At 32.8% G+C, this 26598-nt stretch overlaps 1 protein-coding gene and 1 long non-coding RNA gene across 5 annotated transcripts in view; both read right to left on the reverse strand.

Moving 5' to 3' along the window:
• Positions 1-812: 812 nt before the first annotated feature.
• On the reverse strand, positions 813-1688 carry LOC131956895 (uncharacterized). Its single transcript, XR_009389006.1, has 3 exons — positions 1577-1688; positions 1030-1158; positions 813-851 (listed from the first exon to the last, which is right to left on the reverse strand). It is a non-coding gene; the product is annotated as an uncharacterized LOC131956895 (long non-coding RNA).
• Positions 1689-7687: 5999 nt separating this feature from the next.
• The window catches only part of LOC131956894 (multidrug resistance-associated protein 1), a 43336-nt gene continuing 24425 nt past the window's right edge, over positions 7688-26598 (reverse strand). The window contains exons 4-29 of one of the 4 annotated variants that reach the window (XM_059321524.1): positions 23388-23628; positions 22591-22685; positions 22140-22317; positions 21591-21777; positions 19520-19653; positions 19162-19299; positions 18895-19041; positions 18645-18738; positions 18357-18423; positions 18038-18164; positions 16984-17160; positions 16223-16390; positions 15417-15666; positions 14701-14791; positions 14243-14363; positions 13127-13361; positions 12846-12990; positions 12311-12476; positions 10800-10999; positions 10364-10490; positions 10154-10255; positions 9843-9989; positions 9051-9209; positions 8669-8835; positions 8342-8536; positions 7688-8090 (exon numbers count right to left, since the gene is read on the reverse strand). In XM_059321524.1, coding sequence (XP_059177507.1) covers positions 7964-8090; positions 8342-8536; positions 8669-8835; positions 9051-9209; positions 9843-9989; positions 10154-10255; positions 10364-10490; positions 10800-10999; positions 12311-12476; positions 12846-12990; positions 13127-13361; positions 14243-14363; positions 14701-14791; positions 15417-15666; positions 16223-16390; positions 16984-17160; positions 18038-18164; positions 18357-18423; positions 18645-18738; positions 18895-19041; positions 19162-19299; positions 19520-19653; positions 21591-21777; positions 22140-22298 — 3630 coding nt within the window. In that variant the 5' untranslated portion in view covers positions 22299-22317; positions 22591-22685; positions 23388-23628 and the 3' untranslated portion in view covers positions 7688-7963. The remainder of the gene's footprint in view (positions 8091-8341; positions 8537-8668; positions 8836-9050; positions 9210-9842; positions 9990-10153; positions 10256-10363; positions 10491-10799; positions 11000-12310; positions 12477-12845; positions 12991-13126; positions 13362-14242; positions 14364-14700; positions 14792-15416; positions 15667-16222; positions 16391-16983; positions 17161-18037; positions 18165-18356; positions 18424-18644; positions 18739-18894; positions 19042-19161; positions 19300-19519; positions 19654-21590; positions 21778-22139; positions 22318-22590; positions 22686-23387; positions 23629-26598) is intronic. The other 3 variants (XM_059321521.1, XM_059321519.1, XM_059321522.1) reach the window with 3 other exon arrangements.

Consider the following 26598-nt stretch of genomic DNA (forward strand, 5'->3'; position numbering starts at 1 on the left):
AGAAAACAGTTTTAATAAATTATAATAGGAAGTGATTAAAATACTCTATTTTGACATATTTCAGACAAGATTTTGGAAAAATATCGATGTTTAAAAAAAATTCAACTGCAATTTTGAGGGGGGGGTGTAGGCTGAGTTGTGACGTCATTTTAGGGGGGGGGGTCCTGGCTTTTTGTGACGACGTGTGACGAGGGGAGGGGGGAGGTAAAAATCGTCAAAAAAGCGTGACGTCATGTATGGATGACCCCATATGTGTTTGTGTGTGTGTGGCAAAAACGAATCATTCTTTTTTTTTTTAAATTCTTTAAAGAATCATTGAATACCCCATCACCCAGTTCAATGTGAACTTGGAAAGTAATGGAGCGTCGGCTTCTACTGACGAGGGCTGAAAAGCGAAAAGAAAGAAAAATTGATACATTAGTCTCCAACATAGTTATATTTAGAAATATCTGTAGGCCTATAATTACTATAAATTATCGATGCACATAGTTGGTATTTCCAAATATTTTCGCTTTTCACAAATCTGAATTTAAAAAAAAAGTGTTTTAATAAAATGATGCATGCATCTTTAACGAATCTACGGGTTCTGTAACAGTGGCATTCAGTATCAAGCGTGTGGAATTCCACCACAATACCTGTGCAACATATTAATCAAATATTCTGATTAGCTTTGTAGGCTTTATTGTGATTAGTTAGTTAATATATCTTTATCTTAAGTTCTATCCAGAAAATACATACTATACCTGAAAGTATGGATGTTTATGATTAAAACCATAAAGAACTGCTGCACAGAAAATGGTCCCAAAGTTAAAGTAAAATATGACAAAAGACACAACCCTCGTCTCATATTCCTGGAATGACGAGTGTTGATTAGTTAATACCAGGCTAATAACTTATATGATAAAACTTCGTTAAAAATTTACGAAAAATTAAATTAGATATTAAAATAGCCTTTGTAGTAGATTTTGCTTTTAAGATTTTATTCATAGAACTCTTTCCTTTTTAACAATAAAACTTCTAGCAATTTACCTGTAATATGATCCTGGAGTAAAATGGAACCACGTGTGTCAACAAGAGAAGTAAGAAGAACAAAAATAACAAAGGTGACTGCAACACGGAACATTTTTGTTCTAGGATGACTGTGAGCAGAACTAGCACCTGTATCAGAAAATGTTTTTTTCTGGTAGCACATATATTATGGATATGACAAGTACATCTCTTCGGGGGGGGGGGGGAGGTTAAGACAGTATACCGCTCCCCCCCTTGAACGAAATGCAATTTGTATAGAAAACATATTTTTACCAGTGCCCGCCCCTTCCCCCCCCCCCAGGAAAATTTAGTCAGCCCCCCCCCCCCGAAAATATCAAGCGCCCCCCAGGCTGCTGGTCTAGAATCGTGGACGTCCTAAGGATTCGATCCCGAAATCCGAACTTGTGACTTCCGTGTTAGCAGTCATACACACACTGAAACATCTTTTATGCTTATAGTGTCATATAAGATGTTACCAAACTGGTATGGGGCGGGGGATGGGGGGGGGGGAAGATTAAACACTAAAAGATACTCTTCAAATACTCACATATGTTGTAGATTTGATTATACTGAGGTATATGTCAGAGCCACTTAGAAGACTTTGAGACACTAGAAAACACGGAACAATCTCTGTAGCTATGAGCAAGCCACAAACACACTATAAAATAGGAGAGGAAAAAATTAAAAAAAATAAACTAGGTTGTGTTCGTTTGATCTGTTAAAGATAATTTTAACAAGCGTGAAATAGTTGAGAGGAGATCAAGAGTGAGGAATATGAAAAAGGAGCATTTGTTATGCTTGTCACTATGAAATCCATAATAATTGTGTGACAAAACGAAGGCAGTAAGCAACTGTACTAATATACTATTGGATTGGATTATTGATTCTTCCCCCCTCCCCCCACCATCCATCACCATACACTAATGGTTAAGGGTTTACCAGGTTGCGCTCCAAATAGTATCATGGCAAGTAAAACATTATACTGAAATTTCAATACGATAAGAAGATAAGATCTACTAGTATGACAAAATACAGTTAGTAACAGATAGTTTGTTTACATAAATAAGGATATTTTTACAAGCTTTTATTTAACTCACTTCCTCTGTCGTCAGTCGTAAGTCTGTCTAGACGGAAACGCAGGAGTGAAAATTCGGAAACTTCTACTGACCGATACGATTCACACTTGGCACGTGGGTCAAGACATGAAGACAATGCAATCTGAAACTAAATTTGACTTAATTGGATGCCTAATTAATTTTTTATGAATTAATTAAAATTTGGACCGAATTAGTAGGCATGTCTAGCCAACCACACCACACGCGTCATCACCTTCAATAGCTGCGCCATCACGTAATGGCTGCGTTCAAAAACCATTGCGCGCCTACTGAACGTGATGTTCAGTAGGCGCGCAATGGTTTTTAGTCATGTAACTCTATTGTAAATAAAACATGTAAAGTACTGAAAAAAAAATTCATAAAAAACGTTTTAATAACAAGCTTTTATGTAATGATGCACTAAAAAGTAGAAAATAAATAATAGACTACTATTTAAATAACTATAAAGAAAAGCGTGGGTGTCTTCCTTAACATTAGTAAAGGTATCCAATAGATACTAAAGTGACCCACGCTTTTCTTTATAGTTATTTAAATAGTAGTCTATTATTTATTTTCTACTTTTTAGTGCATCATTACATAAAAGCTTGTTATTAAAACGTTTTTTATGAATTTTTTTTTTTAAAATCTGATTCTTTACATTGTGAAGAGTATAGGGAGATATTTCAAATTTAAGATGCAAATTATGTAAGACATCTTGAGTGAAAGTAAACCAAACTTACCAGTTTTAGAACAAACATCAGATCCCAATGCACACTACTTGGCTTTCTCCTCCATAAACAACAGATATACACAAACAGTGAGAAAATAGCATAGTAGCATGGAAGGGGCAATAGGATTGTGTTCTGGAAGCATCGCGTCATTTGTGGCCAAGAGTTATTCCAGAATAGGACAGAATCCTGAAGATATATATATATATATATATATATATATATATATATATATATATATATATATATATATATATATATACATATACATATACATATATATATATATATATATATATATATATATATATATATATATATATATATATATTTATATATATATATATATATATATATATATATATATATATATATATATATATATATATATTTATATATATATATATATATATATATATTATATATTATTATATATTATATATATATAATATCACATCTGGTTTACTTTATTATGTACGGCTAACATATACTAAGAAAGAACGATACTCTAAACAGTAACCAAAAAAATATTACCCAAAAGGGGTCATCACAGAAGGTAGAGATGTCCCAGGTTTGTTCCTCGCTACTGTTAAACATGATTTCGTTCAGCATCGCAGTATGAGTGTTGCTTGGGTGTACTACATGTATTGGCGATATTGGGATGGGAGATAAAGTCGTTTTAAAAGAATTAACTTATATGCAATGTAAATATATTTTTAGGCTAACAATAGAAACACAAATTACAATTTATTGAAAACTGGTTGTTGCCTAATTTTTTTTGTTAATCTCTAGCACAATAAGTTCTGACAGGTATTGATGGATATATTCAGGCATTATAAGTTCAAATAAATGAGTTCTTGTTCAATCAACTAATTGTTGCCGGATTGATAAAAACTATAGTCGATTGTAATAGTAACAATATTTTCCGCAAACCTTCAATGCATATAGTGGTCATGACAATAGTAGTGAAAACAGTAACACCGACTGCGGGTGCATGCTCATCATTTCTTTAGAAAAATGGGATTGAGTATCCACTTAGCCGACTTTATCATCCCCCGGAATTAAGTACCTCTTTGTGTTAGAGTTGCTGAACTTTATCGCCGATCTGGATAAACTTTAGTTATATAATTAACGTTACTCAAACTCAGGTATATTTAATGCCTATGTGCGTTCTTTGGTCTACTTAGCCTCACGGTTAATAAAAAAAAGGCATCTAAATTCATTTGCAACTTTAAATTTTATACATTTTTCATCTAGATGTGATACTGTGAAAGAGCAACATACAAAAACTTGAAGTCATTTCATAAAGCTTATACATGCATCCTTTTAGAATATTTAACTACTACCTAACACTCAGAAGCGTATTAAGTTTTTCATTTTTGCTATGTTTTTACAAATGCCAATGTGCTTTAGGGTACACTCAGCCAGACGAGTCACAAAGTAGTAGGCTACGCTACTGATAAGAAAAAACCATTCTGGTTTAAAATGCGTCAAGTCACCATTTAATATAGGCCTTAGTTTACTTCCAATATACCAACTCTTTATTTCTCTATGGTAATGTTGAGTGTAAAAAGATTGACACACGTATTAGTATGTGTGTGTGTGTATGTGGGGTGGGGGATGGGAGTGTTAGTTTAAAAATGCTCCGTTAAAATATGTCTACTCATATAGAAACAGGATAGGTCTAACAGCCCAGATACACATTTGCCATATTTGCAATCTCATGAACGCTCCGTAGATAGGCTTCAACGTTTTCTCTATACAAAAGTACAGAGTTTATTTAGGCCTTCCTAAGGGGAGGTAAGAACAGAAATGTATCTGCTTTTAAAACGCCAATATTGTTGTTAGCCTGTGTAGAAACCCATATGTAAAAACACATGCAGTATGTTGTGTCGGCCGAAATGTAGGCTTATGCCTGGTTATTGGTCGCCGTTTAGTTTATATTCATTTTGTTTATTTATACACTTCAACATTATTCAGTATCATACGTAAGATAATAATAAAATAATGCAGTGCTAAGTATAAATGATACAATAAGTAAGTTTCTCATACTAAATGATAAACTATATTATACTACAAAATAATATATTTTTTACTTGAACAACTACACACTTACTTTTTAACAAGCTCGGATGAAGTCACTGTTTCTACAATGTGTATAAACTTCTAGTACATTTTACTTTTGTGAACAAAAGTACGTCTACATATTATATAGCTTTTTAAACTGTCCCTATCTTCGTCTCTGTAGATATGGCATACTTAAAGTAACTAGAATTATTGCACAAGATGAAGAAATAAAAACAAGCATGCGATGTTTTAAAGATTCCGTTAGGGAGTTATCTATCTTGCAGGGGCGTAGCGAGGGGGGGGGTGCGGACCGCACCGGGTGACACCATTTAGGGGGGTGACACCAAGGCAAAAAATAGCAAAATATATAGAGAAAAACTCGAGGGGGGGGTGCAAATCGAAAGTTTGAGGGGGGGGGTGCAAATCGAAAACTCGAGGGGGGGGGGGGTGCAAATCGAAAACTCGAGGGAAGGGGGTGCAAATCGAAAATTTGAAAGTTTGTCCCTGGGAAGGGTCTCTATGCCTCTGGGGGGGGGTGACACCATTAAGTGCCGCACCGGGTGACACTCGACCTCGCTACGCCACTGCTATCTTGAACGTAGACTTATTAATAGGCGCTTAACCTACTATTTTGACCCAAAAAAGTGTGTGAAATAAATTTGAAAAAAAAAATATATAAACGGCTTAATCAAACGTAAACGATCATATGCGATTTAGATCTAACTGTATTCCGTTACATATTTTTAAATTAAATAAACCCACTCATTAAGTATGTTTTAAATGAATGATTATTTGTCCTGGGCTAGGAATGAGTAAAGAAAATAAATAGAAACATTTTACAGACAAAAATTTAGATTTTTGTACTGAAAATATATAAATAGGCTAAGCACGTCATGTTTAGCCGCATTTTGTTGGAACAAAAAAAAAAGCTTATGGACCAAAGTTTTTAAATCAATAATAAGCGATTAAAATTAAATTCACTCAGAGTTAAAATCTTTGCATAGCGGAAATTAAACTGAAAGATTACACATTTTCTACTATATAAACTTAACTTACTATTTTAATGCTGATTTTCTTTTGTACTGACTAAAATAAACCGAGAGTGATCTCCCCAAAACTTTCTCGAATATTCTTATATAAAACAACAGGGGATGGCAACTCGGGATATAGACATGATTTTTAATCAATTTTAAATACTTAAACTTTTAAAAATAGAATAAAATCTCGTGGAAAAAGAATTGCACACCAAATGAACGCCTAATATAGTGTGCATAATACTGCGCAATATTATGAGTACTTTATAAATTTACATTAGTTTTCTGAGAAATCGGAAATAGCGTAAATTACTACTTCTGGTCGACGGAAATTACTCAAAATTTGAAAGAAGGCAGAAAATTAGATCGTTTACTTAAAAGTGAAATTTCATTTATCTATCTGAAATAGTACTCAAGTTATAGGCTTTTGAAAAATTCAAAGTAGAAAAAGTACCACTTCCGGTTATCAGAAATCGCTAAAATTTGATACTGATCTACGACTTTGATATAATACTTATATATGAAATTTCATCAACATAGCTGTAACTGTACTCAAGTTATCGTGTTTACACACACAGAGACAGACAGACACACATACACACAGACATACGGACAAGATTGCAATACTATGTTTTTCCGACTCAAGGAGCCCTAAAACGTCGAGATTTGCAAAAATCTCGATTTTTTTTTTTCCGATTACAAGACTTTCTCAATACTTCGTATATACGAGAAAGTAAAAAATCAGCTGTTTAGAAGAATTCAACACAAATTAAAAGCTCGAAATAACAAATGACTTTACACAATTACAATGTTAAAGCAGAAAAATAGGCTTATTTAGCCTAAATTTATACTTTTAATAAATTAATAATTGTAGTGAATGTAAGGTTTTTCTTCAATTGATTTATTCAAATTAGATCTATAAGCTGACCAACATTTTTCTAGCGAATACTGAGTTTGTTTATAGTAGGCTACACAACAGTTTACTGTGTTTAGTTTAGACTTTAGACATGTTAATTTCCTACAGAGTCTACTAAAAGTGAGAAGTAAAATCAGTAGTTTCATCTGTCAGTCACATTTTACTCCAAATGTGAGGGGTTATGCACAACTTTACAAATTACACAAACGCACTCATAAACATAAAAAGAAAATTAAAAACGCAAACGTAAACTCAGATAGAAACGCAAACAATAACGCAAAAGATAATGCAAACGCAGACATAACTTTTATACATTTCTAAACTTTTTGACATATAGCCATAAAACTTTGAGTAGTTGATGAGAATACTAACATGGAGGTTTCTGCAGCTTAAAAATATTGTATTTCGAAGGGGGGGGGGGGGAGTAGGGTTCTGTTTGGCTCCCAAAAATCCTCAGCTGCTATCTTAGCATCTGGGATCCGTTGATTGGGCGTAGTGTACGGGGTCTAGAGTACTACTTGATTACACAGTCAAACTGCACCAGAGACCGTTGAGTTTTATCTAATATTAGATCAGAATAAGCATTGCTAATATTTATGTTTATGGTATAACGTATTTAGTGAATGTTGATAACATCGTGTTTATATTTGAAATTTTCTCAAGAAACATTGAGCGAAAAAGACCTACATGACATCTGTGTAAACATCAAACAAATACTTGAATAATGTATACATACTTGTATATATTTGTTATTCTTACATTTTTTATAAAAACATGTTTAGCGCAGTAAATTATAAAAATATTGTCTAAAAACTGTATGATGATGTTTAATTATGAAATAAAATAAATAATAAGGCTTCTGTTTTCAATATGTTAGGCCTATGCTTTATTATAGCTATGTGCCTTTTATTTTGAACAAACATTTGTTAATATGCAACAAAATAATAATATATATCCTTTATTAGATATAATTATATACTGTAAATTTATTGGAGATCAAAACAGAAGGGAATGTTACTTTATTCTAGAAAGACAGCTTATTACAGATATTCCTTTAGAGAAATATATAGCGTTAAAAAATTAATGAGCCTGTGTCTAAGAATTGTTTAATCTCAATGCTTGTGACTCTGCTGACATCTTGTAAAACAAAGAGTTGACATCATTCAGTAAAACAGCTGGGGAATCAAACTCTGCTATTCTCCCCTTGTCTAGAACCAAAATTCTGAAGATGAGTAAAACTATTTTATTAATATGATAATAATTTTCAAAACAATGAGCTTACATTAAATTTATTTATGGATTGTGTCCAATAGTACTAGATTCAATTTTAAAAATATATATGCTTATCCTAATGAAAAGGAAAAAAAAATGATTTTTTAAAATTCTTTAACTTGCTCACTGATATTTATTTTATATAAACTATAAATGACATTTCTTTTAATATAAACAAAGGTGCATTTTAAATGAAATCACCTGTCGTAATCCATGACAGTGTTGAGCCTATGTGCAATGGTTAACACAGTACAGCCCTGGAACTCAGACCTGATTGTCTTTTGAATCAGTTCATCTGTCTCTACATCCACAGCTGCTGTGGCTTCATCCAGCACCAAGATTTTTGTTTTCCTTAGCAACGCCCTCCCCAAACATACAAGCTGTCTCTGTCCAATACTAGCATTGTAAAATAAATCTAAAGCTCATTCATATGAAAATGAAATCTTTGACACACTTTCCAATTTTAAAAATATTAATTACAAATTAATTCAAACAGTATATTTTTTTAGAAGTGTAGGATATTTTTACCTCAAATTTGTACCTCCTTCCCCAACTTCATAGTCCAGCCCTTCTGGTAAATTCTTCACAAAAGACTTGAGATGACAATGTTCTAGCGATGTCCAAATTTCTTTTTCTTGAAATTCATCAAAAGGGTCCAAGTTGGTCCTCAGAGTACCAGTAAACAACACTGGGTCCTAAAAATAAACAATAAACGGGGAAAATTATGGAATAAAAGTAAAAAGTGAAATTCAAAACAAAAATTATTTGAATTACAATTTTAACAGATGAATAATAATGTGGTACACTAATAAAATAAGAGTTAAATATGAAATAAAAAAAATAATTTGTATCATAATTTTAACAGATAAAGCCAAAATATATGTTACCATTTTGATTTAGCCCAACTTACCTGAGGTAAAATAGTTAACTTCTGTCTGAGATCATAGAGACCAAGTTTACTAATATCCAAACCATCGATAAAGATTTGTCCATCACATGGTTCGACCAATCGAAACAGAGTTAAGAGAAGGGATGATTTTCCAGCACCTGTTCTCCCTACAATTCCTACCTGTTAAATAATTTGTAAAGTATCAATCATAAATAAACAATGAAACCATTAGCGCAACAAATTAAATCATGTTTTGGGGAGATACATTATTTTGAAATTCAATTCCGATCAAGATATGGGATCAAAATTCAATCCTTTCTAATTTTATATTTGTTACCATACAATCTTTTATGATTAACATCTCTTTGCTATCTCAAAGCTTAAAATGTAACTATTTTTTTTTAATACGAAAAGTAAAAAAAAAAACACCAACGAACACTAGCGAAAATAGTTCTCGAGAGAACTATTTAATATTTTGAAAATCGTGCACGGTGTAATAATAATTAAAATTGGTTATAAAATCCTGACTGTTTGGTTTTTTCGGAATTTAAAAAATATAGTGGATTTGCTACACTTTTGTAACATTGATTCTTAAAATATCAAATTTCTGAATTACTTTTAGGATTCAGATTTTATTTTTAATTATTTTTACAGCCGCTATAAAGTCAAAGTATATTTTTTTTTAAAGAAAACGTATTTTAATCATGTCAACAGTATGATATGAGGGATTTTCGTCAACTCGGAAGCCTCCATTAATTATCATGATTTTCTTCATTTGCGTTAAAAACACATTCTCACCTGTGAAATACATACCTTTTCACCATCTTGAACATGAAAACTTATTTTCTTAAGAACCAAATCCAACCCCTTTCTGTATTGTACGCAAATATCTTTAAAGATTATATCTCCTGTCTGAGGCCAATGCTGGGTGTAACCAGGGCATGGCAAATGGCGAGGTGCCTGTAAACATTTACATACAATCATTTAACAACAGATACGTTATACATTATTTGTGGGAGTATAGTTTGAACAGTTACATTTTTATAATATTTTAAAATTGAGACTTAATGCTAGTTTAAATTATGTATTCTTTAGAAAAGTGTATTAAATACATATGATCTTACTTCAGATGGTAAATTAATGTATTGAAGAATTCTCTCAACAGAAACAATATCCATCTCAAGTAGACTTGCTACTCTTACTTGCAGCTGCATATTTCCTGTTACCTGGGAACAAAGACAGTTGACTGCATCGATAGAAAGCATTATTTAGTTAACTAAATGACTATCCTACTTTTAAAGAAATAAGTTGTAAAGAAGTAAACCTAAACTTACTGTTAATGCCATGCTCATTGAAAGACCAATGAGCCCAGGAGAAAGTTGATCACGATAAGCCACACAGAGTATCCCAGCAATCAAAACTAAGACATCACTTATAACACCCAAACGCATTGATAGCCATCTGGAATAATATATAAAATGTCATCGTCATAATTTTCTAACAAAATGTGTGTGAACAAAATTAACAGTCCTAAATGTCACCTTTTACCACGACTTTAATGAATGATCATGCATAACAACTACCAACCAATGAAATGTACCAAACAGCGCATCTATTCATAAATAAAATTAGTGTTTCAGTAACAAGTTCCAGTCCCTCCTAACGTGAACCGATAAAATCTTCCTTTATATTTGACATCAGATAACAATTTAATATAATTTTTTTTTCATAACTTACAATATGAAAGCCAACTTCCCAAGCATGACTTACCTTTCACAAGCCATACTTGTGTAAGTTTTCTGTTGGAAAAAGTCCACCTTCTCCTCAACTTCCTTGATGAATCTTTCCTCTTCTCTGAAAGCACATATAACACTCCTACCAGCAAAGGATTCACTTGTGTGACTTAGGATGGGTGACAACCCCTTTCTCTCCAACCTTCGTAACTGGCACGATGTTGGCAAATAAAGTTTCTGAAACAAAATGACTTTTGTTGACTAAGTATAAAAAGAGCCCAATTTCAATTAAAAATTAGCCTTCATTAATCAGAATGTTTTTGTTCTCTTATATTATTACTAACTAACCATATCGGCTAGGCTTTGCTCCTGCCATTTATAGTGATGTCAAAATGTATATGGTAAGGCAGATATGTTTGTTTGTTTACAAAATACTTTAAGAAAAATTAAAGAGCTCAAAAAAGCAACAACATGTGATTCTTAAAATTAACCTACACATCACCTGCCATTCCTGAATATCACGGTTCGTTACACAAATGTATATAATATGCATCAGAGTCAAACCATTAAACAGAAAAATCGCTTCTTATTTACTTTTACTTTCTGATGAGCAGCAACCCCATACGATTAAAATACAATTAAAATAAAACAATATTAAAATGTTGGAATTGCATCATTTTAGTATTATAAAGTTTTACACAGTAATAGCAGAAAATTGCTAAGCTTAAAATTAACGTAAACGAAAAAAGAACAATGAAAAATTGTTGGAAAGTGAACAAGATCCTTTCACGCATACAGCATACTGTATATCATATACAAAAATTAAAGCCACCGTTACTTATTAAATGTTAAATTATATGTACAGAATAGCCTATAGTATTAAAACCTAACTTAAATTAAGCATATATCTAGAATTCAACCTTAATTTTATCCGAAATGTGACATAATTTATGGGCTCTCACCCCCACCCGGCCATTAGCCCTAGATGAATTACCTGCTCTTAATTACCACCCTGTATTATAACCCCACGATACAATACATATTAAACTAATACATACTCCATTCTTTTCGGATAGCCAAACCTTTCCAAATTAAGTCCTTGTTTATCCTTGACCTTACTCTATCTCTATTCTTTATTTCTATATATGTATATCCTTTCATTACCGTTACTGTTGCAATCGCCGTTTCCTTTATATTATTGTTACAGTCAAAGTTACCCTAACCTGGTTGTCACTGTTACCCTAGCCTGTTGGGGTAATGTCCTTATTCAATTTTTAAGTCGGGGGAAATTTACATTTTATAAGTTTCGTTTTGTTTGACTCGATTTCTTAAATTTCAAGGTTTTGTTGCATCTGCAAGTGGTCAATTTAATTCAAGCACTTTAAAAAATATAGTTTTTATATGGCGGTGGTCAGTCTAAGTCAGTTATCGGTTTAGCAACCATGATCTTTACCAGCCTGATTACGTTGACCCCCCCCCCCCGACTTCATTTGGTTTTCTTTATATTAGTAATGATATGATATGTAATTCACAGCATCTAAAATTTACCTCAATAAAGTAAAATAGTAGCACAACAGGAATTATAACCACCAGATACACGGGCATATTGATTATGTTGGCAATAATCATACACAAAATGGCAAAGATTGAATGAAGCCAGATTTCCATCCACATTAATAGAGTGAGGTCAACCACACCCATATCCTTGGAGACTCTAATAATAGAATAATTTAATTTTAGTAAAATCAGTCATAGAGTGTAACATAATCCTGATATAGATTTTTAGAACAGACTTGTTAGATTGTAGCAATTCTAGATATAATTGCCCATTTGTGTTTTTCTATTTGTCTAAAGCATACACATTGGTTAATAGTGATATCGAAATATAAAAACCATAAATAATATTTAAAACACCAGTAAAACATCATTTTCAGTTATCAATATACTGAAAGCCATTTTGAATCAAGCTTTAAATAAAATCTATAAAGGGAATCATATTACCAGGAGTCATTTTTATGTGTATAAAACCTAAATATTTTTTTAATATCGGACAAACGCAATGCTTGTGTTTTAGTTGGCATACCTTGACAAGACTCTCCCGATTGGTGTGGTATCAAAAAATTGAATTGGACTGGTCAAAATGCTATTGATCAACCGCTCATAAATGTTTCTTGCGACTAGTCTATGTTGAAACGCTTTTATTATGGTAAATATGATCATCGCTACAACTGAAATAGGCAAATATAAAATTCCTTTTCAGACACTTATGTCAAAATCAAAGTATGGCAAAGATAATATAATAAACAAATATCTTATTTCAGAATATTAAAAACAAAAATCCAATTTTAATGAAGTGCTTCTTACTCTCTAGTATGCCCCATATGCTATAAATAGACACATAATAGATATTCTCAGCATGCCTCTCTGGGCTATGAGCAGGTAGAGAATGATTATTGAGTAGTGGGCTGTCCACCCAGTAGGATAACCAAAATCCAGCCACCAGTTCAAAAACAAAACAGGAGAGGAACAGCAGACTCATTACAGAAACAGAAAAATAGCCCATGGACTTCCAGAATGATGTGTACACTGACCAGCTGACCTAGAAAATAAAATAAATATTTTAAAAAGTCGAGTTCAGAGAAATATTACAACAAAAATAATGACCAGCTGGATTTTGATGTCATTAAAGAGGTAACTATTTCTATAGAAAACCACAAACTAAACAAAAAATGGAATATAAATAATTTAAAAAGGCATTTTATTTAAAGTAATGTGAGATAGCCATTTTCTCTAACATTCACACTTTATTTTTAAAAAAAACAACTTTCATTGTGAAAAATGTATTATAAAGTATATTTTATAAATATCATAAGTTATATAAAAACACAAAACAAAGCTTCAGTAAATGAAGAATCTGATAATAATCCAAAGAAATTGAATATTGAAAGAGGCCTCAGTTGATCTCTCCAGATATTGTTGATTAGGGACTTAAATGTTTTCTCACGTAAAATAGATTGGAAAATAAACCTGGAGTGATCTCCCCTAAACTTTCTCGAATATTGTTATATAACTCGGAATATAGACATGATTCTTAATTACTTAAACTTTAAAAATAGAATAGAATCTCGTAGAAAAAAGAATTGCGCACCACCGAACGCCAAAACAAAATGTGCATAATAGTGCGCAATATTATTAGTACTTCATACATTTACATGCGTTTTTTGAGAAATCGGAAATAGCGTAAATTAGTACTTCCGGTCAACGGAAATTATTCAAAATTTAAAAGAAGGTAGAGAATCAGATCTCTTACTTACGTCTGAAATTTCATTTATCTATCTGAAATAGTACTCAAGTTATTGGATTTTTAAAAATTCAAAGTAGAAAAAGTGTGAAAATCTAGATTTTTTTTTTGCACGATTACAAGACTTTCTCTATACTTCGTGTATACGAGAAAGTAAAAATAAAACAAAGAGCTCTTACCCTTCCACTTGCGATCTCTTCCTCCTTGATTAGTTTAGATGATGCATCAAACTCTTCAGCTTCAACAGCTTTCATACTCTCTTGTTTTACAAATGTGGCTTGATTATTTTCTTCAAATTGCCTATTTTAAATTATTTTTAAAACACGTATGAAATGTTTTAATTTTTATAGTTTTATGAGGCAGCTTGCAGTCTATTAGTTATTCAGTGGGTAGTATTATCATTAACAACATTCAATGCAGTTTATACAGAAAAGATTTTCTGATACTTAACTCTTTAGGAAACCCCTAAGCCAGCCCTAATGATACAACCCAAATATAAGGTAAATTAATGCATTGTGTTTGCCAGTATCTTCTTAAATATTTATATCCACGTCAACATTTTAATGCACTAACTTCCAAATACATAATTTTTTAAATGCAGTTTTATTCAAAGTTTAACATTGTTCTAGTAACCTACTTTTTAAGTTCAAGCTCATTTTCATTGACGATATCACTATTACAAGACTCAATTGATACCAGCCTTTGAAAGATATCTTTTCTTGTTTCTTCTGAAAAGAAAGTGTGTTTAATATTAATTTGGCTATTTAAACTTTAGTGAGATAAAGAAATTTGATTTTGTACAACATTCAATGCTTCTATATAATAGTTTCACTATTCTGTCACTCTGTCTTTCTATTTGTCTAAAGCGCTGTAGAGAAAAGTAAAGGAAAATTAAAACTATCACAGACAATTTTAATAACGTCACATTAAACGAATAGAAATTTATAGTAAAATGTCCAAATTAAGTAAAAATGCTGGTTCCGAATAAAGTTCCTTTTCAATTAAATATCGTACTTGATGCGACTCTAGATAAATGTCCGTTTTTAAATTAAATTTCGTATCCTGTTAAATTTTCGCTTCTGCCTAAATTTCCGTATCCGTTTGGTAAATTTTCCGAAATATATCATGTTTTGGGTTGAATATTCTTTTCATATTTAATATCTGGTTTATGTTAAATGTCAAGTTCTGGTTAAAGTGGTGTTTTGTTGTTATTTCCGTTTAGCTTAAAATGAGTTTTATACTTATTTTCATTCTAGCTTCAGCTTCAGGTTTTGATTTAGAAAACAAAACACACACACTATCAACCTAGCGCTCATTATCTAGTAATAATAATAATCAAATATAGGTTATTACCATTTTCAAGTTCATTAATAGGGACTGATTCTTCTTCATCTTTCAAGTTTACATTTCCATCCCTGATTTTAACACCCTCTGTTTGTGCCTGTTGTTGAGAGAGATACTGGGACAAGAACTGAGAAAAGGGGCCATTATGTGACATGAGTTCCTCAAATGATCCCTGTTCTGTACACTGCCCATCTGTCATGACAAACACTTTGTCAACTTCTGGCAACCATTGTAATCCATGAGTTACTAGAACTCTTGTCTGTTGGAAATCATACACGAAAAACTATTTTTATTGTCAAACATAGTTTCTAATTAATATGTACTAATAGGACTTTAAATGCTTTTAAAAATATATATTGCTTTCTTTTATTATTATAAATTTCTTTTATATTCATTTTATTTTCTCCTTTTTAGTAATTCATTTACTTAAATAGAACACCACAGTTTAGGATTGCGTTTTCATGTGTGTTTTTTTTGCGTTTGGTTTTGCATTGTGTTTGTGTTTGCATTTTCTTTGAGTTAGTGTTTTCGTTGGTGTTTGCGTTTGCATTGTGTTTGTATTTGCCGTTGTGTTTCGTTTTGTGTTTTCGTTAGTGTTTGAGTTTGCGTTGTGTTTGCATTTGTGTTTTCTTTTGTGTTTGTGTTTAGTTTTGTTCCTTTCCATAGTAAATTAAAAAAGATTCACCGTGGCGGTGCACGGGTATGCAGCTAGTTAATAATATGGTTATATGGATAACACTGTTTATCAAGGGATAAATATTATTACAAAGGGAGATAACTTTTAAATAATTCAAAAAAATCATAATTTAACTTACATTATTTTTTAGAAGTCCATTTTTACCAATCACATGGTCAAATATGTGTCTGCCTACATGACTGTCTACAGCACTGAGTGGGTCATCTAGAAGGTAGATATCACTCTTGTGGTACACAGCTCTGGCCAGGCTGACCCTCTGCTTCTGACCTCCACTCAAATTTATGCCCTGCATGTACATTTTCTTATTTAATGAGTTTATAAATATATATATATATATATATATATATATATATATATATATATATATATATATATATATATATATATATATATATATATATTAGTGTGCATACATTCCATACCAATGATAAACCTTGAATACTTATTCTACTGCACCTGAAATCTCTCATTCAGCAACCAACACAAAAACTATTATATATCGAGAAAAAAGTAAAGTTCCCCTTTTAGAACTAATGATCGATAGGGCACATTACGTAGAGTTTATAAGCTTCTAAACCACAGCATTTGAACAGATAGTGTGGTCAGCTTTATACCCAGAAGCCTTTACTTTCCCCACCATGAGTCAGGAATCCATCAGATCTTGGTGTACTCAGGGACATCATACAGTTATAATTCTGGACCGGAATCTGTACTCGAGACCTTCATGCTAGTAGATGAATGCTCTATCCTTTGACCACGCCGTCTATACTATTATATCTAACGATATTGTATTTTCTTATTTTTTGAGCACTTAATAGCATATTCGTTTAAAGGCTTTTTTAATATTAACTTCTATTTTTTTTTAAACAGCTGACTTACATTTTCTCCAATTTCTGTGTCATCACCAGAGGGAAGAACCTCCAGGTCAGGTCTCAAGGCACATGCCTTAATGACTTCAGTGTACTCATCATCTCTCATCTCAGACCCAAATAGAATATTGTCTCTCAATGTATTATGTTGTATCCACGCCTCCTGCGGTACATATCCAATGATGCCCTGTCGGTGAGCGGAAAAAAAGTCACAAAAAAGTCAGTTTTTTCTATGAAAAAGAGTTTTACATAAATACGCGGTAGAAATATCAACTACAAAATATATTAACGCACATCATTATGTTTAGCATATTTATTTTTTCCGTAGGCCTTTCCTAGGTAATTTTCTTCTCAGTCGCTCTTGTCGGTTTGTTGTTGACGTGTTGCGTCTATTACAGCCTTTGTACGGTGTTGGCTTTCTTTTTTAATCCTATGTTTTGTTATGTAATGAGCGTAATAAATGTGGAAGGTCCGTATAAGTGAACTATTGTTGACATAAATTGAGGACAGAAAATCACATTAAATACCTTTCAATGCTAATTTAAAGTCAAAATTAAAAAAAAACACGATGAAAACCGAGTAGATTGGAATTTTTTAAATTAAATTCTATTAAATATTATATGTATAACGGAAATAAAACTAATATACTTCATTATAAATATTTAACGTGTTATAAATATTACTATACTTATAAAACCTACGCATATTACATTACATTAAATTAATCGTAAGTTGATATGCTATTTCTGAATATTTAATACATAGATCTAATAGTATTAACAAATTCTATGAAAATACATATTTGCGACCTTTTTCCTGTGAATTTTTTTTGCTGTGACTTCTTCCGATGCCTTTTTTTTCTACAATCGCCTTATTGATTAATACTATTTCTTGAAGAGCTGCAGTTCTAAGTTGACATTTTTTTTTAAAGGTGAAAGTTCCAAAGATAAGCCGGCAAATAAATGTACAATTCTTTAAAATATTCAAATAGATACAAATGATACAATTCCCTAGAGTGTAGGCTTCTTTAAGAAATGGCAATTAAATATTGAAATATTATTTACCTGTTTTTTAACACGTCCACTATGCACAACCATCTCTCCCAAAATAGCTGACAGAAGCGAAGACTTGCCACTTCCTACCATACCAACAACAGCTACCAGACTACTCTTTTTGACTTGCAAACAAATGCTGGAATCAATAGTTTAATCATTTTTTAAAACAATACCAACATTTAAAAACTAGTTTTTGAAACAAATTTTGAAATCAATAGTGTTGTAAACAGTTCTTTTGAAGAACAACCATTACGAAAAATAGTATCCTCTTAAAACAAAAAATAATGAAAAAATGTAGTTGGTAAAAGAATTGTAAAAAAGAACTTACTTTTTCAGGATAGATTCAGAATTTGATGTCCATCCAAAACTTCCATCAGTTATTTCAATGGCATGAACTTAAAAAAAAGGTTTTATTAATTCAAATAGCAAGATCTTGTCTGTTTGTAGTGTTTATAAAACAATATTCTCTCTCTCTTATTATTGATAAGTAACTAATTTAAAATGGCAGTTAATTTTAAGAGAAATGGTTTTTGCAATCTTAATCACTGTCTAATTTTACATTTAAAAAATACACACTGAAAAGATTAGTTAAATACACAAGATACAGATCACTGACTTTTAGTCATGTCAGAAAAATCTTGGTCTGCTGTTGACTTGTGGATATCTTTTAAATCGAAAAATTTGAACAAACGTCTTGAAGACACAAATCCCTAGTATGTTAAATAATAGTATTTTAATAATTCAATTATCATAATCCAACAGAATATAACATATTATTAAAAATGGAAAAAAAAAGAAAAAGAAAAGAGTTATAACAGTTTGTAAAACTTATCCTCGAGATACGTTATCTAGATTTAATTACTCACGGAAATGAAATAGTCCAAACTTTCAGAGAAACAATTACTTGCTCGACGAAGTATTTCAAGGTACGAAATAGTGACAAATACTACTGATGCAGTTAGATAATTCTCTTGGTCAACAAGAACGTAGGTCAGAAAAGTAAAAAACGTCAGCTGGAAATTTAAAATGTAATTGTGTAAAAGTAATGATACTAGACTGCAAGAAAATATTGGAGTAGATGCCCTAGACCTAAAGGAAATAAAAACTGATGAGTTTTTTTTTAAGAAACAAACCCAAAAGAATGCTCCAGTCCATGCAAATGTTGATGCAAATCTTAAGAAGCTGAATTTGAAAACAGCTTTTAATTCATCTCTCCTTATATCGTTCATGCGGGACTTAAATGCTTCCTCCCAGGCATAAAGTTTTAAAACCTAAAATAACATGAAGTTAATTTTTTATTACATTCTTTACTATTCGGAAATAATCACAGTTGAAAGTTTGAATTCTGGTCGGAATGCAAAGTATAATAACTAAAAGCATTAGTGCAACAATATGAAAATTGTAACATAACCTGAACAATTTTGACAGTACATAGTTTAAAACTGGTTAAGGTTGATAATCCCTTAGTAAAGGTTTGTTCGTAAAATCTACCTTGATGCCAGCAAAAACTTGAGATGTTATTTTCATTCTCCTATCTGCTGCCCCCCTTAATTCTTCCTCACACTGAAGTTGTAAGCGGGAAGCAATCAGTCTTATAGTGAAGAAAACAACCAATGTACCAAGTGCTGAGGATTAGTTTTAATTTTGTTGTTTGGCAATTGTTTTAGCAAATGATATAAAAGATTCAAAACAGTTTTTGAAAAATAATAAGAAATAAAACAGTTTATTATAACAAGCTTTTAAATGTCCTGAAAATAAAATAAAACAAACTTTCTTTCTTTCTTCTTGTTGCGAAGTGAATTTAATGTTGAATACACATGATAACGTAGCATTAATCGAGTAACACAAAACTCTAGGTTGATTCTGCCTTCTTAATTATGCCTGAAATTACATTAACTTGACGATGACAGATTACTTGAGTGATAACGGAACTAAAGGACAACTAAAGTATGACTTAACTACATTCACGATGAAAATAGCTCCGCAATTTAGCACAACGAGACACAGAGTGCCCTAAACTTCTTCAACCAGCAACAAAAATCCTTAGCTCAAACGTGACATTCTTATGTACATCGTAAGACACTCACAATCTCTTGTTAATACACAATCTTTCTATAAAACACATTCTCTCATAATCATAGAATGCACTTAGATGCCATTCATAACACTTCTTGCATTAGAAGTTGTTAAAAATTTTGAGTTGATAAACTCTCCATTTCTGAGGTCTTTCTCAGAACATACTCCACACGCACCGCTTGCATGTATGCTCTCGCAGAAATAAATGACATGCTCCAACCACATGGCCTCAACCTGCACAAATTACACCTACCCCTTACTGACATTCTTCCGATGTGTCATTCATCTTCCGTCTTTGATGCTCAGGCTGAACACTCCCACGCTATGGAACACTACGACAAACTCAACACTAAACAAAAGCACGCTGTTGACACTGATTTGGACGCTGCATACACAGATTTCCATCCACAACAAACCTGCTTCTTCTAGATGGTCCCGCGAAAAAACCTTTGTCTACAAAACCCTGATTCATACCATCAGAGACAAGGGGAGACTTTCCTATAACCGTTGCATCTACAGGAATAGCTGAAACGTTGTTACCGGATTGACGTTCTGCACATTTTGTGTTTAAAATACCGCTGAAGCTTACTACAACTTCCACGTGCAATATCAAACCTATCTCGCAACATGTTTGTTACTTACACTGACGACAAATATGAGAGCTCTTCCTGACGAAAAACATTTTGCAAAATGGCTTCTCGATGTTGGAGACGGGACAATTGGAACACCTGTAACATTACCGTCACATTCTTTTCCTGTTAATTCTGATCCCGTTTAACAACTATATGGCTACCTCGACTTCTCAACTGTCACTTCGGAACAAATCAGTGCGTGAGCTATACTAAATCTAAGTGTCACGAACAAAGATTCCCTCCACCTGAATGACCAAGTATTGAAACTTATCCCAACCGACGAAGTAACTTTCACCAGCGTTGACTCCATCGTCATAGACGAGCCCGCAGATCAAATTTCATTCCCCGTAGAATTTCTTAACAGTCTTACCCCTACTGGCATGCTTCCGCAAAAACTCAAAATTTAAATTGGTTCAGTCGTCATACTTCTTAGAAATCTCATGCCAGCAAGAGGTCTCTGTAATGGCACTAGACTGACTGTTACCAGCATTCACCGCAACGTACTGGATTGTAAAACTATCGCAGCTGCTACCGCACAAACTGTCCTTATTCCCCGGATATCCCTGACTCCATCAGATTCAAATTTGTCTTTTACCTTTACACTCAGACAATGCCCTGTTAGATTAGCCTTTGCCATGACAATTAATAAAGCACGGGGCCAAACGTTCAAAAAGATATGCCTATATCTTCCGAAACCTGTTTTCAGTCATGGAAAATTGTATGTTGTTCTTTCCAGAGTTCCTTCTTTTCATTCACTTACAGTCCCACCCCATTGGGACAACTGTATCTATAAGGAATTTTTTTACCCGTCACTAACTAGCGGCGTATGCTACACCGCGGGTTGAACTACTTACCTGCAAATACAGCAACACCAACTGTGTAGTAGATCATTATTATCCCAACCACAAGTTCTACAGGAGCCTCTGTCAACTGAAAGCCTTCATCCACCATTTGATATACAATGTCAGCATCTTTTGAGATCAGTTCGATTATCTCACCTGAAGACATAGCTTGTTTCGCTTCTGAGCACAGTGAAAAAATCTGAAATAATAATTTTAAAATTGTAATGCATCTGATACATTTAACTAAACTGTCTGCTTAGTTATTGAATGAATTTTCCACATTCATTTATTTAAGATGTTAAAAACCTATTTAGTGAAATGATGTGGCAGAGCATGCCCATACCTAGCACAAATTTAGTTATTTGTCTTCGTCCATGCCTAGAAATAAGCCGGAAAAACTGAATGTCCGCTGACCACATACTCCACGCAATCAAAATCCAAAGTGAAATTTACTTCATCTGCCCCTATGAACCATTGTGTCTTATGTCTTTTACTTTTCTTAGGTTTAAATATTAAAATGTATAACCAACAAGTTTGTTAATAAATCTAAAACAACCACACCTTCCTATAAATAGTTGATACAAGGGCTGCTCTAACTCGTATTGTTGTTAGGTTGCACTGGAAGAAGTAATACTCGTAGAAGATTTGAGACAGAACTGATGACAAAAACAGAGCTGTTGCCAATAAATAGCCATGCCAGACTGGCTCATCTTCAGACATTGAAAAATCTATAAACAACCTAGGGGAAAAAAGTATAACAATAATTGTCTTAAAGTACACGACACAAGCCCAAGGATAAAAAATAAAAACCTGGGATTCTTTCTAAAAAAAATCATCATTATGCTACATTAAACCTATGATATATTAGAATTAGAGAGCACAACTGCTAATCCTTAATTCTTGAGTAGAGTGAAAAAAAAAATTAACTCTAGTTCATCAGACATAAATTGGGATTTCAAAGTAAATTATTACACCACCTGCCATATAGAAATCGGCATATAAAAAGACTTACTTGAGAAACACTGGACAAAGAAGAGTAAAAACTTTGGACAGCTGACATAGTAAAAGACATTTTAGGACATGCTTCCAAAAAGTGCGCAGGATTATCTAATTAAATAAAAAAAATTGTATATAGCCATCTATAGAGTCTACTACTTAGGTCATAGCTTTAGAATTCATAAAATAGTATTTAATTACATAATATGGCAGGCATTCCATAATTTGCTCTACAGTCTTATATATAATCATATAGATCTTCCATAGGTAAAGGACTTCTTTTTATTCTTAATTGTAATGTTGGAGTGGATTTCCTCCAACACAATTAAGTGCTATGTGTCAACTTGTTATGCGCATTATAGGCAATTAACTCAGCTTTCAGCCTGCTTTTTTTTTCTGGATTTGCTTCTAAACATTTTTTATATAGCTGTAGCACAAAAAAGACATCCACAATGCCATAGTAAGTTTACACGCCGTAGACTAACTATTATACATCGCCGAATGACGTAGACTAGGTAATGAGTAAACGACATTAGTCTGTAAACCAGCGAAACAGTAATAAAGCAGAAGGGGAAGACGCGACCATTCGAACAAGGGTAGCAAAACAAAAAAAATGGATCGACTGAAAAGATTTCATTGAATTTCAATGTTTTTAAAAAAAGTCGGTCGGGCGGAAAAAAAATGTCGTTTTTTTTTTCGGCGGAAACTTTTTGTCAGATTGAGAAATCGGATTTCAGGAAAAAGCGGAAAAGTTACATCTCTGTCTAAGTAAATATCAAGTACTAGTAGTAGGTCTATATTTTAAAAGCTGACCTTCCACAACACATATCCAGATCCTTTGGTCTCAAGAGATTCAGCTGAAGGAAGGAAGCAAACCTTTTCATTTTGGAGATCAGAGGAAATGTTAGCCTCACTAGCTTCTGTTGTTGATAGTTTGTGACTTGCGTTTTTACACTTCAAAGCGTGTGAATTAGTATTAGATCTATATGCTCCATTTGATTTACTAAATTTGGTATTCCTGATTGGATTAACAGCTCTCACGTCTGGTCTAGATCTAGTTTATGTTATAAAAAAATTTAGATACAAGATATATCTAAATTAAAGATTAGGTATAATTTCTAAATAATCATTATATATATATATATATATATATATATATATATATATATATATATATATATATATATATATATATATATATATATATATATATATATAATATAACGCTGCTGGTAGTGTGTCAGTCCTTCCTTCCTTCCTTCCTTCCGTCATCGCTATAGATTTTGGAACCATAAAAGTAAACATTCGCACCATGCTGTGCTTTTCAGTGCACCGCAGTGTCTTATTATAAGTATTAGAGTAGGGTTTGTTTATATAGCGGCATAGAGCTATTTTATAATTGCCACTGTGTTTACTCTTTTGCATAACTTAAAGAAAATATTAAATACACGCACATTGCTAAAACATATTAAAAGGATCAATGTCAAATATCATTTTCGTTTATGTTCCTAGAAAAAGTGGATACATTTTAATAACATAATAACAGTACGGTAGAAAAATCAAATTAATTTAACTCTTTTCTAATTTTGACAAAGGAGGTAATTTAAAAATACATTTAAACTCACGCTAATAAAAAATGTGAATGCAAATATACGTTCGTCATAGAAGGAATTAGTGTTGCAATAATATAATTAGCAAAATGTGAATGCAAATTATTCGGATGTGTAAGAGGAAATTATTGTTAGAAAATTATAATTAGCATGGATTGATAAAAGGCAATCTTTTATTTATTTTATTCACTGAATGTAGGCCCTACTGTTTATTACTTATAATTTTTAATCAACTATTCAGCACTATTAAAGACGCGTCATCACGTTCATTAGGTGCGCAATGGTTTTAGTTATTAAACTCTTTTGTAAATTTTTAAAATTTAAAGTACTGGAAAAAAATGCGTGAATGGATAAAGAGAAATATTGTAGGTAAAACACGGATATTTTAAATACTGCCTATTATTTATACTGTTTTCTAATTATTATTCTATCTTTCGGGTTTTATAGGAGAGGCGTAGCGAGGGGGGGGGGGGGCATATGTCCCCGAGTGCCGACCTTAGGGGGCGCCAAAGTGGGTTGGAAAAAATTTGCGAGGGGGGGGGGGGGGTGGTGGAAATCGAACGTTTTAGGGCGGGGGGGGGGGGGGAGGGGTGCAAAATCGAAAGTTTGAGGGGGGTGCAAATCACCGGAAAGGGCGCGATTTGGCGCTACGGGCTAGACTATGAGCAATATGTCTTTATGATTGCATTTAAATTGTGTTTAAGTTATGAGTGTTGTGTTTGTTTTTTCGTTTTTTTTTTTTTTTTTTTTTTGCGTTCGTTTGTGTTGTGTTTAGTTTTGTTCTGTTGGCACATTTAAAAAAGATTTACCGTGGCGGAGCACGGGATGCAGCTAGTCTATAATATAACGCTGCTGGTAGTGTGTCAGTCCTTCCTTCCTTCCTTCCTTCCGTCATCGCTATAGATTTTGGAACCATAAAAGTAAACATTCGCACCATGCTGTGCTTTTCAGTGCACCGCAGTGTCTTATTATAAGTATTAGAGTAGGGTTTGTTTATATAGCGGCATAGAGCTATTTTATAATTGCCACGGTTTTTACTCTTTCGCATAACGTCAAGAAAATATTAAATACACGCAAACTGCTAAAACGTATTAAAAAGATTAATGTCAAATATCATTTTCGTTTAGGTTCCCAGAAAAAGTGGATACATTTTAATAACATAATAACAATAGGGTAGAAAAATCAAATTAATTTAACTCTTTTCTAATTTTGACAAAGGAGGTAATTTAAAAATACATTAAACTCACGCTAATAAAAAATGTGAATGCAAATATACGTTCGTCATAGAAGGAATTAGTGTTGCAATAATATAATTAGCAAAATGTGAATGCAAATTATTCGGATGTGTAAGAGGAAATTATTGTTAGAAAATTATAATTAGCATGGATTGATAAAAGGCAATCTTTTATTTATTTTATTCACTGAATGTAGGCCCTACTGTTTATTACTTATAATTTTTAATCAACTATTCAGCACTATTAAAGACGCGTCATCACGTTCATTAGGTGCGCAATGGTTTTAGTTATTAAACTCTTTTGTAAATTTTTAAAATTTAAAGTACTGGAAAAAAATGCGTGAATGGATAAAGAGAAATATTGTAGGTAAAACACGGATATTTTAAATACTGCCTATTATTTATACTGTTTTCTAATTATTATTCTATCTTTCGGGTTTTATAGGAGAGGCGTAGCGAGGGGGGGGGGGCATATGTCCCCGAGTGCCGACCTTAGGGGGCGCCAAAGTGGGTTGGAAAAAATTTGCGAGGGGGGGGGGGGTGGTGGAAATCGAACGTTTTAGGGCGGGGGGGGGGGGGGGAGGGGTGCAAAATCGAAAGTTTGAGGGGGGTGCAAATCACCGGAAAGGGCGCGATTTGGCGCTACGGGCTAGACTATGAGCAATATGTCTTTATGATTGCATTTAAATTGTGTTTAAGTTATGAGTGTTGTGTTTGTTTTTTCGTTTTTTTTTTTTTTTTTTTTTTGCGTTCGTTTGTGTTGTGTTTAGTTTTGTTCTGTTGGCACATTTAAAAAAGATTTACCGTGGCGGAGCACGGGATGCAGCTAGTCTATAATATAACGCTGCTGGTAGTGTGTCAGTCCTTCCTTCCTTCCTTCCTTCCGTCATCGCTATAGATTTTGGAACCATAAAAGTAAACATTCGCACCATGCTGTGCTTTTCAGTGCACCGCAGTGTCTTATTATTTTAGGGCGGGGGGGGGGGGGGAAAGGGGTGCACATCGAAAGTTTGAGTTGGGTGCAAATCACCGGAAAGGGCGCGATTTGGCGCTACGGGCTAGACTGTGAGCAATATGCCTTTATGATTGCATTTAAATTGTGTTTATGTTATGAGTGTTGTGTTTGTTTTTTCGTTGTTTTTTTTTGCGTTCGTTTGTGTTGTGTTTAGTTTTGTTCTGT

The sequence above is a fragment of the Physella acuta genome, unplaced genomic scaffold (assembly GCF_028476545.2).
Source record: "Physella acuta isolate Inbredline_101_S28 unplaced genomic scaffold, ASM2847654v3 ptg001183l, whole genome shotgun sequence".
In the NCBI taxonomy this organism is placed as follows: Eukaryota; Metazoa; Mollusca; class Gastropoda; family Physidae; genus Physella; species Physella acuta.